General features: G+C 43.9%; 1 protein-coding gene across 3 annotated transcripts in view; it reads left to right on the top strand.

Moving 5' to 3' along the window:
• Cacna1b (calcium voltage-gated channel subunit alpha1 B) overlaps window positions 1-17260 on the top strand; it is a 164839-nt gene that overhangs the window by 84756 nt on the left and 62823 nt on the right. For 2 of the 3 annotated variants that reach the window (XM_028772871.1, XM_028772870.1), the window contains exons 19-21: window positions 3500-4291; window positions 5061-5278; window positions 8193-8195. In XM_028772871.1, coding sequence (XP_028628704.1) covers window positions 3500-4291; window positions 5061-5278; window positions 8193-8195 — 1013 coding nt within the window. The remainder of the gene's footprint in view (window positions 1-3499; window positions 4292-5060; window positions 5279-8192; window positions 8196-17260) is intronic. The other variant, XM_028772872.1, reaches the window with a different exon arrangement.

Here is a 17260-nt window from a genome sequence, read left to right as displayed (position 1 = left end):
ATCTCGCAGCTCATCTGTCTCCAGCGTAAACTCACCGTGAGTGGTTCTGCTATGATTCTCCATCTGTGGCTCCATGATAACTATGTGCACACACCTTCCCTCCACTCCTGACTGCTTTTCCCCAAAGTCATTTGCTTCATGGGCAGCTCTAGCCCAGCCTTCTGTGGGAATGGTGGGCATGTTCCCTGTTGTCCCCAAGTCCTATGCACAGGCTCAGATCTTTCTGAGCTTGGTCCTCCTCTCCCTTCTGGTCTTTGTCCTTTTGTCTGCTGTTTGTCTGTATGCAGTCACTCCAGTGTCTTGTGTATATCTATTTCTTGGATAGGGTGGAGCTCTGTGGATTAAGGTCTTCTGTAGTTCTCATGAAGCCCTATGCACAGGGATGGCAAAGAGGGCTCTTGAGACCATTCCTCAGTTCCTCCTAATCCTTCCTTAATTTGGGGACAATGTGTCAATTATTCTGAAGCAGCCTTTGTTTTAGCATGAGCAAAGCTTCTTTAGAGCTTGTAGTAGGCCAGGAAAATACTAAAAACCCCAGGATGGGAACTGAGGGTCTGGAAGCAGAAAGGGACTGGTGCACACAAAGAAAGAAAGAAAGATGGGGAGCAGAACAAGTGAGCCTCTTTGGGGGTAACACTAGCCTGGCTACTTGGCCTGAGTAGCTCTCCCTGGGGAATGTGCTCCTGCATCTTCCTTCAAGGATAGGGCCAGCATCTGTAAATGAGGGTCCCCATCCAAGCTCCGAGGCGGGGAGGAGCTGCTACTGTCTTCTACCAGTGGATCCTCATGCTGGAGAAGGAATGTTTGTAGTTGGGCCCTCCATGTCTTTTGCCTGCTTTGTGTGCCTTTTTGACAATAGCATAGAGCAATCTCAGTCTTCCCACAAGTGTGAGATGCTGCTGGATGTTGGACCCTGATGTCTGACAGGATGAGAAAGCCTGTTGTGTCCTCAGTGGTCCATATGGCAGAAAGGTATATACTGGAGGGTATATCTGTGGTATATACTGGAGATACCTCATCTTTCCTGTAGTAGAAAGTGACAGACCAGCTCTGTCCAGAGACCTCACAGTCTACAATTCCTTTCTGAGCCTTGAGTTGTCCGTAGGGCTGCAGCTGAGAGCCTCTCGCCATCCAGATATGACTGTATAGCATCTATAATCTGGGGACAGGACATCATGAGAGCTGCTCTACCCTACTGGCTCTTTAGAGAGCCCTGTTAAATGTAGATTCTGCCTGAGTAATATTGCCAGCCATATAGTAATATAGGTCAGTGAGCAGTTTGCCTTTCAGAGAGGATCTTGAATTGCTTGTAAAGTTGGTAAAGAGGAACAGCGCTTAGCTGTCTGTGCTAGCTACAATGGGCAGAGGTGGGGGAAAGCTTTAGAGACCGGGAAGGAGCCCACTGCTCTCTATGGGTTTGTGGGTCACTAAAGCCATTCTGGTGATAGTAGGTCCCAGAGGCAGTGGTCCGGGGGCTGTAGTAGCCTGAGGAGGTGAGTGGGTGGCCCTGGCCCAGCGATTTGGTATTTAGTTTTATGTTTTGAGGCCTTGTGATGCCCTTCATTCCCGTGGGTAGCTTGGCTCCTTTCTGTACTTGAGATAGGACTGGACAGAGAATCATACTTGGGGCAAGGCTAGGGCTGAGTGAGCCCACTCCTGCCTACACCACAGAGCTGAAGCTTTAAGCCTTTGCACAAGCCCGTTATCTTCACTGTCCATTTGCCCAACCGTGATGTTGGCCCTACCCTAAAGGCTCCTTTGAGCCAGCCACCTCACTGCTGATCAGAGGACTCAGACGCCAGGCCCATCTTGGTGTATCGGAGTGATTGAGGTGCCCAAGGTAGTTGGCAGACATCAACCATCCTAGGATTCCTGAAGAAGGGTGTTTACCCTCAGGCCCTCTTCCATTTCTTGCCTTTCAGTGTTGTTCAAAGAAGAGCTCTACCAGGGGCAAGGAAGCCATGTGGGCATTACAGGGCCTTCTTGGAGTAAAGATAGCATGGTTTTGATGTCTCAGTGAGGACAAATGGCAACTGAGGTCCTGAACTAGCAGTAGATGCTTCTTGCTGCCCTGCCAGCCTCATCTGAGAGCCCGGGGGAGGAGGCCTAGACTCTGTTGTTCTTTAGCTTCAGACTTGCTAGGTGCTGGCTCCTCACCAGCCAGCACCTGATGGGATAAGATTTGCTCTCCTTCTGCTTCTAGTAGGTCTATTCCCGTGACTGGGCTATCTGCTTCCAGTAGGTCTATTCCCATGACTGGGCTGCTCCCTCAGGCACAGTTTGCACCTGCACTGTAAGGCAGATGGAGTCTTGACTGAAAGCTTGTGTGTTCCTCAGGCACTTCTTCCCTTCTGCTCTGTCTGCATAAGAACCTAGCTCCATCCATCAGTGGCTAGCTATGATCTCCAAGTAGGTCTTGTCCTCTTTCTAGGCTCAGTGTCCGCCCTTGTGAGGTGGGCACAGGAGAAGCACCTGTCCTTGAGATGGTTATAAAGAACGTGTGAGGTGGGTATGAACCCAGAGACAAGTGCCATGGCTGTTGTCAATGGTACCACAGACACTGTCATCCAGAAGCCTCCCAGGCCTTGAGGATGAGGCTCTAGTCTCAGATGTGGTTTCTACTTGGCAGAGGTGGGGCCTAGGCCACCTTTTTGGGTGGTTAGTTTTACCCAGTGAAAAACCCAGAATGAAAAGGGCTCCCTGATTTGGATGTGGGAACAGATATCTAGGCCAGTGATGTTTGAATAGAGATGAGGCCCTTCGTTGTTCAATGAGGACAGAACTAGGTTGCTGCCCACCCCTGGTGCTGGAGGATTTTAAGAGTATGCCTGGCTCTCTTCTCTGGAGTAAAGGCTCCCCACAGAGCCAAGAGAGAAAAGTGCATTCTAGACCTGACTTGGGGCTCCTGGTAGTTGGTTGAGCCAAATAGTGGCTTTTTCCTAAAGGCTGCCTGAATGCTTCAAAATGGAGCAGAAATTCTGTTTGCCCATGACAGGGCTACATACTTCCTTGGGAGGTGCCATGGGTGAGTGTCTCTAGGGAAATGTCCGTTTGTGTGGCCCCTCCTGGGCCAGATTCCAAGGGAGGCTGCAGGGGTGACTCCTTCAGACTTTCTCCATTTGCAAGATGGTCTTTCCTTCCCACTGGCTAGCTGCCCATCTACCTTGAAATTCTGTTTACCCACTCATGCCGGCACCTGGCATCCCTACAGCCTTGCACCCTTCAGACTCTGGGCCATTGTCGTCCTGCTTGAGTGGTAGCTAGGGCCCATCACCAGCCTGTTACTGCTGTCAGCCAGCCTGTCCAGGACACTGACAGGAGGAGCTATACCCCACCTCTGGGTATTCTTCCTCTGATTTGCAACACTGCTGGAGCCTTTAAGGCTCTAGTCACCTCTCCTTCCCTGTCCCCATATCCCTTCATCGCTTGTATTCATCTGCGGTTTCCCTGTAAGGCAGAGAGATAAGTGTTGGTGACACTCATGACAGTCTCCCCGCAGCAGGCAGCAGAACTCGGCCAAGGCGCGCTCAGTATGGGAGCAGCGGGCCAGTCAGCTAAGGCTCCAGAACCTGCGTGCCAGCTGTGAGGCACTGTACAGCGAGATGGACCCTGAGGAGCGTCTGCGTTATGCCAGCACGCGCCACGTGAGGCCAGACATGAAGACACACATGGATCGACCCCTGGTGGTGGAGCCTGGTCGGGATGGCTTGCGGGGACCCGTCGGGAACAAGTCAAAGCCTGAGTGCACAGAGGCAACTGAAAGCGCAGACCCACCACGCCGGCACCACCGGCATCGTGATAGAGACAAGACCTCAGCCACAGCCCCTGCTGGAGGCGAACAGGACAGGACAGACTGCCCAAAGGCCGAAAGCACGGAGACCGGGGCCCGGGAGGAACGTGTGCGCCCTCGTCGAAGTCACAGCAAGGAGGCTCCAGGGGCTGACACGCAAGCGCGCTGTGAGCGCAGTAGGCATCACCACCGGCGTGGATCCCCAGAAGAGGCTACTGAACGGGAGCCTCGGCGCCACCGCGCCCACCGGCATGCACAGGACACAAGCAAGGAGGGCAAGGAGGGCACTGCGCCGGTGCTTGTACCCAAGGGCGAGAGGCGCGCAAGACATCGAGGCCCGCGCACGGGTCCCCGTGAGGCTGAGAACAGCGAGGAACCCACACGCAGGCACCGTGCAAGGCATAAGGTGCCACCAACAGTTGAGCCCCTAGAGAGGGAGGCTGCAGAGAAGGAGAACAACGTGGTGGATGGGGATAAGGAAACCCGAAATCACCAGCCCAAGTATGTAAGAGGTCCCAAAGGGGAGTGGGGTGTGTGGAGGGGCAGTGGGGGTGTGTGGAGCCCTCACGCAAATAGGGAAAGGTACAGGGTGACTGCCAGGCTGCTCCTGTTGTCACCACTCCTACCCTCTCTACACACACTCCCAATTCTTCCCTTGGCAAAATTCCCTGTGTGCTCAGTGATACCCAGGGAGAGACTTAGGGAGACTGTAGACATTACAAACACATTGTAATGACCTGGGAAGACCAGTGAACCCAGGAGAAGAGAAGTATTGTACTGAAGGAGAGGATGCTGGGAAAGAAGAATTAAGTAAGGATGCTAGCTCAGTTTACAAAAAAGAATTTAGCTCTCATTTTTCAAAAGGCCTGGAAATCAGAAGCTGCTAGCTCCGTGGCTCAGGAACCCAGGTCAGGCACAGCTAGAGGTCATAGTTAGGGATCTAGCCCAGTGCTGTCTCTTTGTGTAGAAGTCTATACTGGGCCTTTCCTGCTGGGATCCTGGCAGGGTGTCCAAGGGAAATGGCTTGCTTCAGTTGATCCACATATAGACTCTAATCTGACAGTGCCTCACTCTGTTAAAAACAGATGGAGCAGCTCCATACCTTCCTTTCAGCCCTTTAGATAATGTGAGTATGCAGGCAGACAGAAACCATTCAAAACACCGGGAGAGTTTATAGCCCAGGATTTACTTGCCTTGTGTAAAGGGATAGATAGCCCTAAGGAACTAGGTTTCACATACTCCATCAGACTAATGAGCGTTCTGGTTTCAGGGAACCTCACTGTGACCTGGAGGCCATTGCAGTTACAGGTGTGGGCCCTCTGCACATGCTGCCCAGCACCTGTCTGCAGAAAGTGGATGAGCAACCAGAGGATGCAGACAACCAGCGTAATGTCACCCGGATGGGCAGTCAGCCCTCAGACCCCAGCACCACTGTGCATGTCCCAGTGACACTGACAGGCTCTCCTGGGGAGACCACTGTAGTTCCCAGTGAGTATCTCCCTGTAACCAATGGCAGGCCCCTAGTCCTTGCCGCTCTATGCTAGTGGTTGGGATTCAGCTTGCTTCTCTGAATTTCTCCCAGTAGGAGAGAAAGTTCTTTGCTATCAGTATCAGTCCTTTGATATCTCTTGGCTTTCCATTGCTCCAGAGGCAGATCAATGTTAAATACCTTTGTCCCACTTCCTAAAAATGCTTTCATGTTGCTATCTTATGCCAGGCTCGGTGTCAGAGTGCTAAGAACACAGAGTAGCCGAAAGACCACGATGTTCATCTTTTGTTGCTTGACAAGCAGTGATAAGGACTGGTGCTAGGGAAGGAAGGCAGGGCAGAACTGTCATCTATGTGCTCACACATTCCTGGAGCCTTACCTCTCCCAACCCTACTGCCATCTTTGTCTGACTTGCTCTTTCTTCCCTTGTATGCTCCAATGTGTGTGCGACCAGGAAGGAGCATACAGTAAGAGCACAGTGAATATACCTTGTAGTGAGTGACGATGTTAGCATGGAAAGCAAACCAAGAAGCGTTCCAGGGAGAGTGGCAGGGCCTGCGGAAGGGCTGGGAAGCACTGAGCTCTGATGTAGGCCGTGCGACGTATGTAAGCCATGCACAGTCACGTGTAGCCACTCACACACTTAGTAAGCAGTGCAGGATGCTGACTTCTAGCTGCTAGCCACCAGTTCCTGTGAGTTTCCTCTGAGGAAACTTGATCTGGGCCATTCTTGTTTCACTTGCCCTGTGCCCAAGTGTGTCTGTCTTCCCAGCCACCTCACCTGAGACTGAGCCCAGGGACTCCGCTGGGATTTTGTTTACACTCGGCCTATACATGCTGGCAGCCACAGACCTTTCATCAGAACACACAGCTTTTCAAGTTGGCTTAAGAAAAAGAAAAGAAAAAAAGAAAACAAACTTTATCATTATAGAATTTTATGGCTTGGTAGTTCATTTCTTACTACATTAAAGGCCCACTGGCTGGAACTTGATCCATCCACCTATTGGAGGATATCCAAGTTAGTTCCAGTTTTGATAGTGATGAACTGGCAAGCATGTTTGGGGTTCATGTTGAGTACTCCTATGAGTGCATATGTAAGTAAGCATGACTGTGGAGTTGCATGTGGGTAAGACTGGGTTTAGTTTCCTAGGACTCTGCAATCTGTCTTCGGTGTGGCTGGGCTGCCTTCTTCCCATCGCAATGAGTGACGGACGGGCTTATTGCTGTACATCCTTTACTGACTTGGGTGTTACCAGTGGTTTGGACTTTGTTTAAACTTACAACTTGCTAATGAAATATGGTCTTGAGTATTTTTTATTATGTATACTTGACATTTGTGTACCTTTGGTGAAGTTTTTATTTAGATCTTTTGCCATTTTTAATTGATTTGTTTAATAATTGTTAACTTTATATACATGTATATATGTCTTATTTATATATATATGTATATGTATATGTATATATATATATATGTGTGTGTGTGTGTGTTATTTTTAATTTTTATGTATGTAAGTGTTTTCCTTATATGTATACTTTTGCACCATGTGCATGTCTGCTACTGGAGGAATCAGAACAGACAGGGCTTCAGAAACCCTGTAACTGGAGTTAGAGATGGTCGTAGGCTGACATGGGGGTGCTGGTTCCTGAACCCAGGCCCTCTGCAAGAGCAGGAAGTGCTCTTAACCACTGAATCATCTCTCTGGCCCCTCTTTGTATATTTTTCACAGAGGTCTTTTTTTTTTTTCAAATGTATTTTGTATTTCTCCTAGGTTCTGGCTTGGAGTTTTAGTTTCTGAATGCCTGGCATGTTTTGTTCTTTCTTCCTGAGACAAGGTCTCACTGTGTAGCTCCGATGGTGACCTCTGCCCTCTGAGTGCCAAAATCAGAGGTGTTCATTACCAGATGTATGCTTCGTCTGGTGTTCTCAATTGTTGCTTTTGGGGGTTAATCTGATACCTGTTACAGATTCTCCCAGAAGAAGAAATCTAGGCTATTGAGGTTTTAAATATTTTTTTATGTTCATTACTTACCCTGGTTTCCTGAATCTTCAAATCAGGCATTTATTTTAATGTTGATTCTGTTTATTTTTCCTGGTATATTATCGAAACTTCTATGAATGAGTATATCTCTCTTCCAAGTTTTGGGTGTCTTAATCTGTCTGATTGTGTTGATGGGCAACAGTCAGGCTGTTTGATACCCTTGCCTTGTTTTGCCAATACTAAGGTAAAGATTCTGGCTTGAGACCAATGTATAAACTTATATTTATAATATACATTAATTCCTATTTTAGTAAATTAATTAATCGATTTATTTATTCATTTATTTATTGCCTGTCAAAAGTGTTAAATTTTGTTAAGTCTTTTCAGGACCCATGGAGGTCATATTTTATTTAAGATGCAGAAATTTATAGCAATGCATTTCAGATGTGGAACTCTACACAATGTTAGACTGTACCTCAATTAATCATTATTTGTTAGCGGATTTAGTTCATTTTATTTTTGTGGTATAAAAATCCTGTGTGGAAGCTACTGCTGGAGTCTGGGTCCTCTAAATGGAGACTTTTGTGTGGGTTTCCACAGGATGGTGAGTGAATTCTTCATTGGGAGACTTGCTGAACACATTCTCTTTCCAGAGGTCAGGGGTCAGGTAGCTGTGGGTCTTGGAAATGGCATCAAAGGTGGCTGGAGAAGTTGCCAAAGTGACAGCGTATGCCGAGCTCAGTGGGTCTCAACCTGTGGGTTGTGACCCTCTTGGGGAGGTCAGATATTTACACTACAATTTCTAACAGTAGCAAAATTACAATTATGAAGTAGCAATGAAATAATTTTATGGTTGGGGGGGGGTGGTCACCACAACATGAGAAACTGTATTAAAGGGTTGCAGCGTTAGGAAGGCTGAGGACCACTGGGCTAGGTGGTGTGTAGCAGTCATTAATACCAGTCAGCAGCAGCAGCAGCGTCAGTAGCAGCATCTTGGATGCAGGAGTACAGACGATGCCAGTGCGTTGTGGGCAGAGACGAGGCATACCAGCACAGGGCCACAGTGGCCTGGCACCTCCCCGGGATGGCTAACCTTGTTTCCCCAGTAGCCTCTCCACACAGAGATATCAGTGGCTACTTTTTTTTTAGAGCTTTTACTGCCAAGACCAACATGAGCATTATAGTGCCCGGGAGTGATGCAAGCTTGCTTGTCTGGTGCCTGTAGGGTCTTCTCGGCAGGAGAGGCCACTGTAGGGCCACCTCAAGGTTCCTGAGGAACACCCTCCTCTCTCACCACGTTGGAAAGTCACACGGATGACACCTAGTGTAATTCTGCAGATTAAGTAGGACAGTGATACTTAGTTTGAGCTGTGTTGTTAGAGTCTATTGAGCACTGCTTATGGTCTTGGCTTGGTGCTCTGAAGTGAGGAGTGTGCTGTGGCTTTATCGTAGTCTGTTTAGGCACCGTGCGGTTAGGAAGTTAATACCATATACTCACACTGTACTCAGCCTCCATATTCCATTCCTGAAAAGTACATGCTCTAGTTATGGCCAATATTTTTTTTTTAATTAAATTTTATCTTCCTGGTATTGGGTATCAAATTGAGGACTTTACACATGTTAGGGAAGAAATCCATTGCCTTTTTATTTAAAGCAGTAAAAAATACCATATTACATGCTGCCTTAACCCCACAGTTTCATAAAATATGATGAGAAAGCAGTTAAACACAGAGATGTCACAAACTGTCATGTTAGGACATAAAATGACATGTGTTGCTGGTCACTAGCTAAAATAGCTGCTCATGAGGAATTGCTTTGGATATTTCTTGTCTTGAAATTTAGGGCACCTTTCAAAAACACTCATACGTGATTCTAATAATCGACCAGTGGGATTTGTCACTTGCCTGTGAGTTCTTCTCAACATTATCCTATTTAAAACCTTATATTATGTTCTGGCTGGCTTTACTCTTCTGTGTGAACATCTGGCAGGAAAGCCAACAACACTGTAGTGACATATTATTCTGGAGTGTTAGGCATGATAAAGAAGAGATTGTGAACTGGGGGATTTTGCTCAAATGAGGAACCAGTCTGTGGAACGTACTTATCAGTTCATAAAAAGAACTGGGATTGTTTGGTGCTGTGGCACAATCTTTTATGTGTTTTGGTAGAATTTTGTAAAATTATCTTATGGATGTATATAATGGTAGCTCTTTGCATATTGGTCCATTCAGATATTGTCTCAAGATGAGCTTGGTAAATTGTATTTTCCTGTAAAAATTACCCATTTAGAGATTAGAGGGATGGATAATTTGGTAGAGTTTGTCCCACAAGTATGAGGCCTGAGTTTAGATTCCAAATAGCTGTGTGAGGAGGCAGGCACAGCACTGAGCCTGTAGTCTCAGAACTGGGAAGATGATCCTTGGGCCTCGCTGGCCAGTCAGGCTAGCTAACCAGTGAACTCTAGGTTCAGTAAGAGACCCTGTCTCCCCCTCAGAAAGGTGGGGATCGATTCAGGAAGATACCTAATGTTGTACATGTGCCTCCACATGCACACCTTTACACGTGTACACATATGAATGTACACATACGTTTGTGGACCCACCAAGCAATAGATTTAACTAGGGTTTTTAACTTACATACGTACATAAACTTACACAGAGTATTGGCTTAAATTCCTTCTCTTTCTCTTTCTCTTTCTCTTTCTCTTTCTCTTTCTCTTTCTCTTTCTCTTTCTCCTCCTCCTCCTCCCCCCCCCCCCCCCCCCCAGGATTCCTCTATGTAGCCATGCCTGGAACTCACTCTGTAGACTAGGCTGCCTCCAACACCTGCCTCTGCCTCCAGAGTGCTGGGATTAAAGGTGTGTGCCAACACCTGGCTTCAACTGGTTTTTGTGTTTTGGTTGTTTTTTGTTGTTGTTGTTGTTGTTATTTTTAGAACTCCTAGTGTTTCTGTGATTTCTCCTTTTTCTTGATTAGATTAGTTGGCTGTTTAAATACTTTGTAATCTTTATAAAATGAAAAGCAATGTTTTAGTTCATTTGACATACCATTTTGTTGCAAAAATTATTTTTCATTTTATCTTTATTATTTTTGTTTTATTTTATAGTTCCTTTTCTAACTTCTTAATTTACATAATTTTGGCATATTTTACCTCTAACACATATTTGTAGATTCCTTCCAAATTCTCTACAAAAGAATCCCAAATGAGTAATTTAGTTCTTTCACATTTATTTCTTTGTTTCCATGTCCTGGTTGTGATATTCAATACCACTGTTCCCCAGGCTCACAATTCTCCTACCTCAGTGCCTACAGATAGATCTGTGTTAGCACACTCAGTTTTGGTTTTATTTTTCATAATGTGCTCGTGTCTGGTTTGGGCATCAGAGTAAGAATGGAGCCATAAAATGCTTTGGATCTAATGGACCTATTTCCAGAGTAAATTATGCTGAACTGGGTACTAATTGTCCTTTAAGTATTTGATAGAAAATGCCACACAAGCATTCCTTGTCTGAGGGCTGTGTAATGGGTAGCTATGGAGTTATGTATCGGTTTCATTTGAATGGCTTTTGACTGTCGGAGGCTTTTACATTTCATTGAAGTTGCCAGTTCTATGTGTATATCGTTGGCCTTGGTTAGTCCCTGATACTCTTAGGATATCTTCAGGCTCCTAATCATTCCTTTGATTGGTATGCATGTTTGTTTTTCCTTTTTCTCAGTCTTCCCACATTTGTTAATTTTATTGATCTTTTGAAAAGGTTGGATTGTTTTATTGATGATTTTTTTTTTTTTGGTTTTTCAAGACGGTTTCTCTGTGTAGCTCTGGCTGTCCTGGAACTCACTCTGTAGACCAGTCTGGCCTCGAACTCAGAAATCCGCCTGCCTCTGCCTCCCAAGTGCTGGGATTAAACGTGTGCGCCACCACCGGCCGGCCTGATGATTTTTTTTTATTTCATGATTTTTATGTTAAAATTTGTGTTTGTGTGTACACATGCATACAGAGTTAAGAGAACAGTTCTGTGGTTCTTTCTACCTTTATGTGGGTTCTAGGAATCAATTAAGATCACTAGGCTTAAGCAGCAAGTGCCTTGGCCCACTAAAACACCTTGTTGGTCCTATTTTAATTTAAATAATTTAAAATTTAATTTAAATAATTAAAATTATTTAAATAATGAAAATTTAAATAATTGCATATAATTTAATTTGATTTCTACTTTCCATTGCTTTGTTCTTCTTTTCTAATTTTCTTGTGGTAGGACTATATATATATATATACACACACACACACATATATATATATATATATATATATATATATATATATTATTGGTTCTATTTTTCTGCTTTTCTTTAAAAACCTTTATGTTAATGAATGCTTTTACCTGTTTATATGTATGCATACTGTGTACATGCCTGGTACCCTTAGAGGTCAGAATAGAGCATTAGTTCTCTGAAACTGAAGTCACAGATGATTGTAGTCACCATGTAGGTGCTGAGAACTGAACTTGGATCCTCTGCAATAAGGTTCTAAAGGCCTGAGCCATCTGTCTAGCCACCTGCTATTCCAATACACACATTTAGTGCTACAAGTTTCTCTCTCTGCACTGCCTCTGTTTCTGCCATAGGTCTCCATGGGATATAGTTTAATTTTTGTTTAGGTTTACTTAAAAAATTTCTTTGAGATTTATTCTTTGGCTCAATTGGTCATTGTGATGATACAGGGAGATGATATAGGCATAGTGTCCAAGTGTTTGTAGACTTTTTTGTCTTTCTGTTGTCAACTCCTACTTTTATTACTTTGTGGTCTGTAACTACATTCTGTATTATCATTTGTCTTAGTTTTTTAGGTTTTGTTCCCATTGCCCAGGATATGAGTCATGATAGATGTTTTTGGGTGTTCTACTATTGCTGGGAGGAATGTTGTATAAGGACCTGTTTCATCCTGTTGGTTGGCCTTTCTGTGTGGGTGTTATTTTATGTCTGGATCTGTCAGTTGTTGAGAAAAGGATGCTCAATGCTCTAAATATTTCTTTGGATCTAATCTACCTTTTCTTTTATACTGTAAGTTGTTACTTTCACATTTGTGAGTTGCTGTTGGATAGAAACACATTTGTGGTTTGTCTTTTTGGTGCAACAACCTTTTTATCATTGTGCTATGCCTTTCTCTGAATCTGGTAATTTTCCTTGATTTGAAGTCTGTCTTATCTTGGTTAACATATTTACTATTTTTGTCATAAAATTTGCATGGTTGATATTTTTTACCTTTTATTTTCAGGTTAGTTGTATAGTTACATTTGAGGTGAATTTCTTATAGACAGCATACGGTTGGTTCATGGTTTAATCCACTGCAAATTCTTTTATTTGGCAGTATAGCATTTATATTTAATGTAATTGTTGGTAAGATAGAGCTTAAGTTGTTATCTTAATTTTTTGTTTTCTGTTTGTTCTGTTTGTTATTTCTCTGGTTTATTTCTCCCTACCTTTCTTGGAGGTTTTTTGAATGTATTTAAAAGTCCAATTTGATTTATCTATAGTACTTTCTAGTGTGTCTATTGTATATGCTAATTGCTTCAGGTATTTCATTATGTAACTTACCCTGGTTTACTCATTTTGTTATTTTGAGTATAATATAAAATTTCTCTCTATATTCCTCTCTCTCTTTTATAATGTAGTATTCTTAAATTTTTCCTCTGTATATGTTTAGAATCGTAACAGAGTATGTTTGAATTTTTATTTCAGCTATCAAATATAACTTAGAAAACTGAAGAGAAGGAAAATGTGTTATATTTACTCATTTTCCCCTTATTATTCTTTCTTCCTTTCTGGTATTCTATATCCTTTCATAAATTGTCTCTGTGTGGAAAGCTTTCTGTAGCTATTCTTTTGACATAGGTCTGCAGGTGACAGAGTCTCTTAGTTTCCTTCATCCAAGAGTGTCTTGATGTTCCCTTCATTCCTGAAGGATATTTTCACTGGGTCCAGAATTCTGGGTTGACAGTTCTTTTTTTTTCAGCACTTGAAAAAAACGTGTGCCTCTTCTGAGTCCATGGTTTCTGATGAGAAATCCACTGTCACTCGAAATGTTCTCTTCCTGTAGGTAAGATGTTGTTTCTCTCTCGCTGCTTTCAAGGCTTGTTTTGTCTTTATATTTCAGAAGTTTGGGTACAATGTATTTTGATGTGGACTTCTTCGAATTTATCCTGTTTGGGGTTTGCTCAGCTTCTTGAATCTGTAGGTTAATGTCTTTGGCAAGCTTTGGGAATATTTCATCTTTTACGTCTCTGAGCACTTCCTTAGTTCTGCCTGTTCTGTTTTTATCCTGAGACTCTGGCAGTGTGAATGCTTGGTCTTTTGCTGTACTCCTAAAGACTCTTGAGCTCCTTTGATTTTTTTTTTCAGTGTATCTCTCTGTTGATCAGATTGAATAATTTCTATTTTCCCATCTTCTAGTTCATGGATTTTTCCTCTGTGTCATCTGTTCTCCAGTTGAACCCACTTGTCAAATTTTTCATTTTAGTTACTGTGTTTTTCAATCATGTACTTCCTCAGATCTTTTATTTCTTTGCCAAGATTTTCTACTTTTCATTTGTTTCAAGTTTTTTTTTTTCCCAACTGTCAAGAATTCCTGGAATGATGTTTTAAAGTCTTTGTCAGATAGTTTTAACATCTGTTTTCTTAGTGCCCATTGATTGTTTTTTCTTGTTCAATTTGATTTCCTGGTTCTTGGTGTGATAAGTAATTTTTTTTTATTGAAATCTAGCTACTTTAGAAGTAGATTATGAGCCTCTGAGTCTTGCTTAAGTCTTTTGCTTTGGCTTGTCTGCTGTGATATACTCAAGAAGGAGAATGGAGAACCGTCTTGTTAGTTCTAGGTGGGGTAGGAAAATAGATTCTGACTTGGCTGCCATAGGCCTCAGTAGAAGAGACCGACTCGTTATCGCTGGCTTAGGGTGGGTGTACCAGTTCTCCAGCAGCTCTCCACTGCTCCCATGTGACTGCCATGAACCTAATTACCTCTTGCTGGCAGTACAATTCATGGTTCTCACTAGCACTCATCTTAGTGCCCCAAGGAAGGGATACTTCATCACTATCTTGAAGTCCACCCTCTCCGTGTGATCCACACTGTCTTTGCACCAGTTCTGGGTCGAATTATCTCAGGGTAAGGAGGAAAGCCCTGTTTCCATTTAGCTGTCTTCACACCCTAGCCAATGCTTTGGGCTGCCTCTTACAGGCAGTGAAGTTAAGGTCCAGGCTCCTGCCTCAGCCTGTGTTTGTTTGGGTAGGAATAGGACTACCCCTCTGTTTTGTTTTGTTTGTTTTAATTTGAGTTTGGCTGTAGTGAAGCAGTTGTTGCCTGTAAGTCATCTGCTCTGCTAGGCTCTCGTGTTTCTTAGTCCTTTCATGAGGACTTTTTGAAATCTGTGCGAGTTGATATTTGTGAATTTCACACCAAATCTGAGCATATGAGGCATAAAATAAAACTCAGAAAAGACAGCATTCTTACTGTGCTAGTCTGTGGTTCCAAGGTTCCGTAGCTAATCTGCTGTTTCTTTCCTACCCTTCAAAATCTTTTCACATTCATCTTGATGTGGTTCTCAAGGATCAGGTCTACGCAGGTGTGCTTCGCTGGTTGGAGAGGGGAAGGGAGTTTTAAGTTCATCTTTCCAAAAGGGTCATATCTTGAATTAATTTCTGTGTGTGGCATAGGTAAAGATTAAGGATCTCTCCTGGCCCCTGGCCCTTACTGGATCTCCAGTGCTTTGTTACCATTTGTTTAACAAGGACTGTCCCTTTCCATTCAACTATTTGGGCACTCCTGTTGAAAATCAGTTGGTAGATGATAACAGAATTTCAGGAAGAATTTCTGGAATTACCTTTTTAATGACTAGTTCTGTCACATTGTTTTATTTTCGTGCATTAGGCATTCTGGTAATAATACATGGGTTGGATCTGTTTTGTCTGCCTCCTGTGTGACTTTCTAACCCTTTTAAAACTCATTCCTTATTCTGTCTTTTTCCTCTGGGAACTTTCAGCTGTCAGTTCTTCCGTGGGCTCCTTCGCAGTTTCTGAAATGATTTAAATGCATTGTTTAGTTTGGTTACTTTTCTCACTTTGTATTTGGTGAGCAGCCATCTGGCCTCTCTCATGTCTCCACCAACCTTCACCGAGACAGTCAGGTGTGAGTACTTGTTCTCATTGGCAGTTGACTTCTGTAATGATATTTATCATTTCAAGTTTGAGAGTTGTTTTAATTTTTTCCTGCTTTACAGGTGTGTGTGTGTGTGTGTGTGTGTGTGTGTGTGTGTGTGTGTGTGTGTGTGTGAGAGAGAGAGAGAGAGAGAGAGAGAGAGAGAGATATTTTCATCAATAGTTTTCATCCTAAGTTTCCATTTTCTTCTTATAGAAGCTATGCATGTTGGATACCTTTTCAGATAAAGATAAACTAAAGGATTTCTTTTTGTTGTTATTTTGCTTGTTTGTTTTTCCTGGTAGTTACATTTGATTCTGTGGAGCACAGGCTAGGCATTTGTACTTGCTAGTGGTGTAGTGTGTTCGTAGTGTGTTCAGGAGTATTGTCTTCTACTGGTGAGATGAGACTTAGTGTCTTTGCCAGGATTTGGGGTAGGTTCTCCACTGTTCTAGCACTCTAGTATGTGGTATGCCTCTGTCACAGCCTTGATCTTTGAAACCTCTCCAGCATATAGTGGCTGATTGTAGTGATTCTCATCTTCAGTAGCAGGATTTAGGTGGCTTTTTAAGTCCACAAGTGCAGTGTTCTGGTTCTTCTGGCCTCAGACCTGTTCTTAGAATTGGTTTGTTAAGGATGGGACCTGTCTTCTAGGGCTGGCCCCAGCTGATGTCCAATATTCACATCTCCAGGCTTCTGGTGCACCCTCTTCCTCTTTGGTCTCTACCTGGTTCTTTAGATCTCAGCTTATCTTTCTATTTCCTGTTAGATTCTAGACTGGATTGTTGCCTAGACCGTGATAGACTGCGGTGCCTCCTTTTTCTTTTTTTCTTTTTCTCTAGTTGCTGTAGAGGAAGAAGTGGCAAGCTGGATATCTGTCCCTGAATCCCTAACTTCTTCTATAGACTCCTAGGTGTACAGGTTCCAGGGAAATGGCAGAAACCAAGGAAGTTTACAGTCTCAGGTTGCCAACTCTAGGACATTATTGGGTAACTGGTGGTAACATTTCCCACCCTTTTAATGGGTACAATGTCATTAAATGGACCCCTCCTTCCCAGCTTTTTCAGAATTTCAGCATTCCTGCCCTGGAATTGCCCTCCCTCCCTGCACTACCCATGAAGATTAAGACAGCCTGACCACGTGACTTCTCCCATTGCCCCTAAGACTGACGGGAAGGAACCCCAACCTTGCATCATGGACCTGAACTCCTTCAGAGTTCACGATGCCATGATACCAGTTTATCTATGGCAATGAGGCCTGAACTCTCCTCGGCACCTGGCCATGCTGCTGGCCTGCTACGTACTGTCCTTCTGTCAGTGTACTCATGACATGAATAATGTTTAAAAATGAATCTCTTAGCCAGAATGATGACCAGCCTCAGTTATTCTTGTGAGCTCTAAACCAAGACTGTTCACTTCTTTGTCCAAGTCCACAGCTTTCTGACCTCCTGTGTGTGAGAGATGCCTGTGGGGCCGACTTTTGTCTCTTTCCTTACTGACATATGGCTTCTGGAGGTACAGGGAGCACAGGTGTCCATGGTAGGGCCTCTCCTCTTTTGTCCAGTCAGGTTCATTCTATATTTTAAATAAGTACTCCACCACACACATACATCTCCAAGGTCTAAGTACCCTAAGCTGGTATTGAACTCACTGTAGTCCAGGCCAGTTTTGAACTTGAGGTTTTCCTTTTTAGTCTTCTGATAGCTGTGATTTCAGGCCTGTACCACCAGGAGCCCTGGCTAAGTTTCTGATCTCCCTGCCTCCCTTCCCTCCCCTTCCCGCCCCCGCCGCGCGCGCGGGGGGGGGGGGGCGGGGGGGG

This window comes from Grammomys surdaster, unplaced genomic scaffold (assembly GCF_004785775.1).
Source record: "Grammomys surdaster isolate TR1022 unplaced genomic scaffold, NIH_TR_1.0 219, whole genome shotgun sequence".
NCBI classification, from domain to species: domain Eukaryota; kingdom Metazoa; phylum Chordata; class Mammalia; order Rodentia; family Muridae; genus Grammomys; species Grammomys surdaster.
This window is presented reverse-complemented; position numbering and strand designations above follow the sequence as displayed.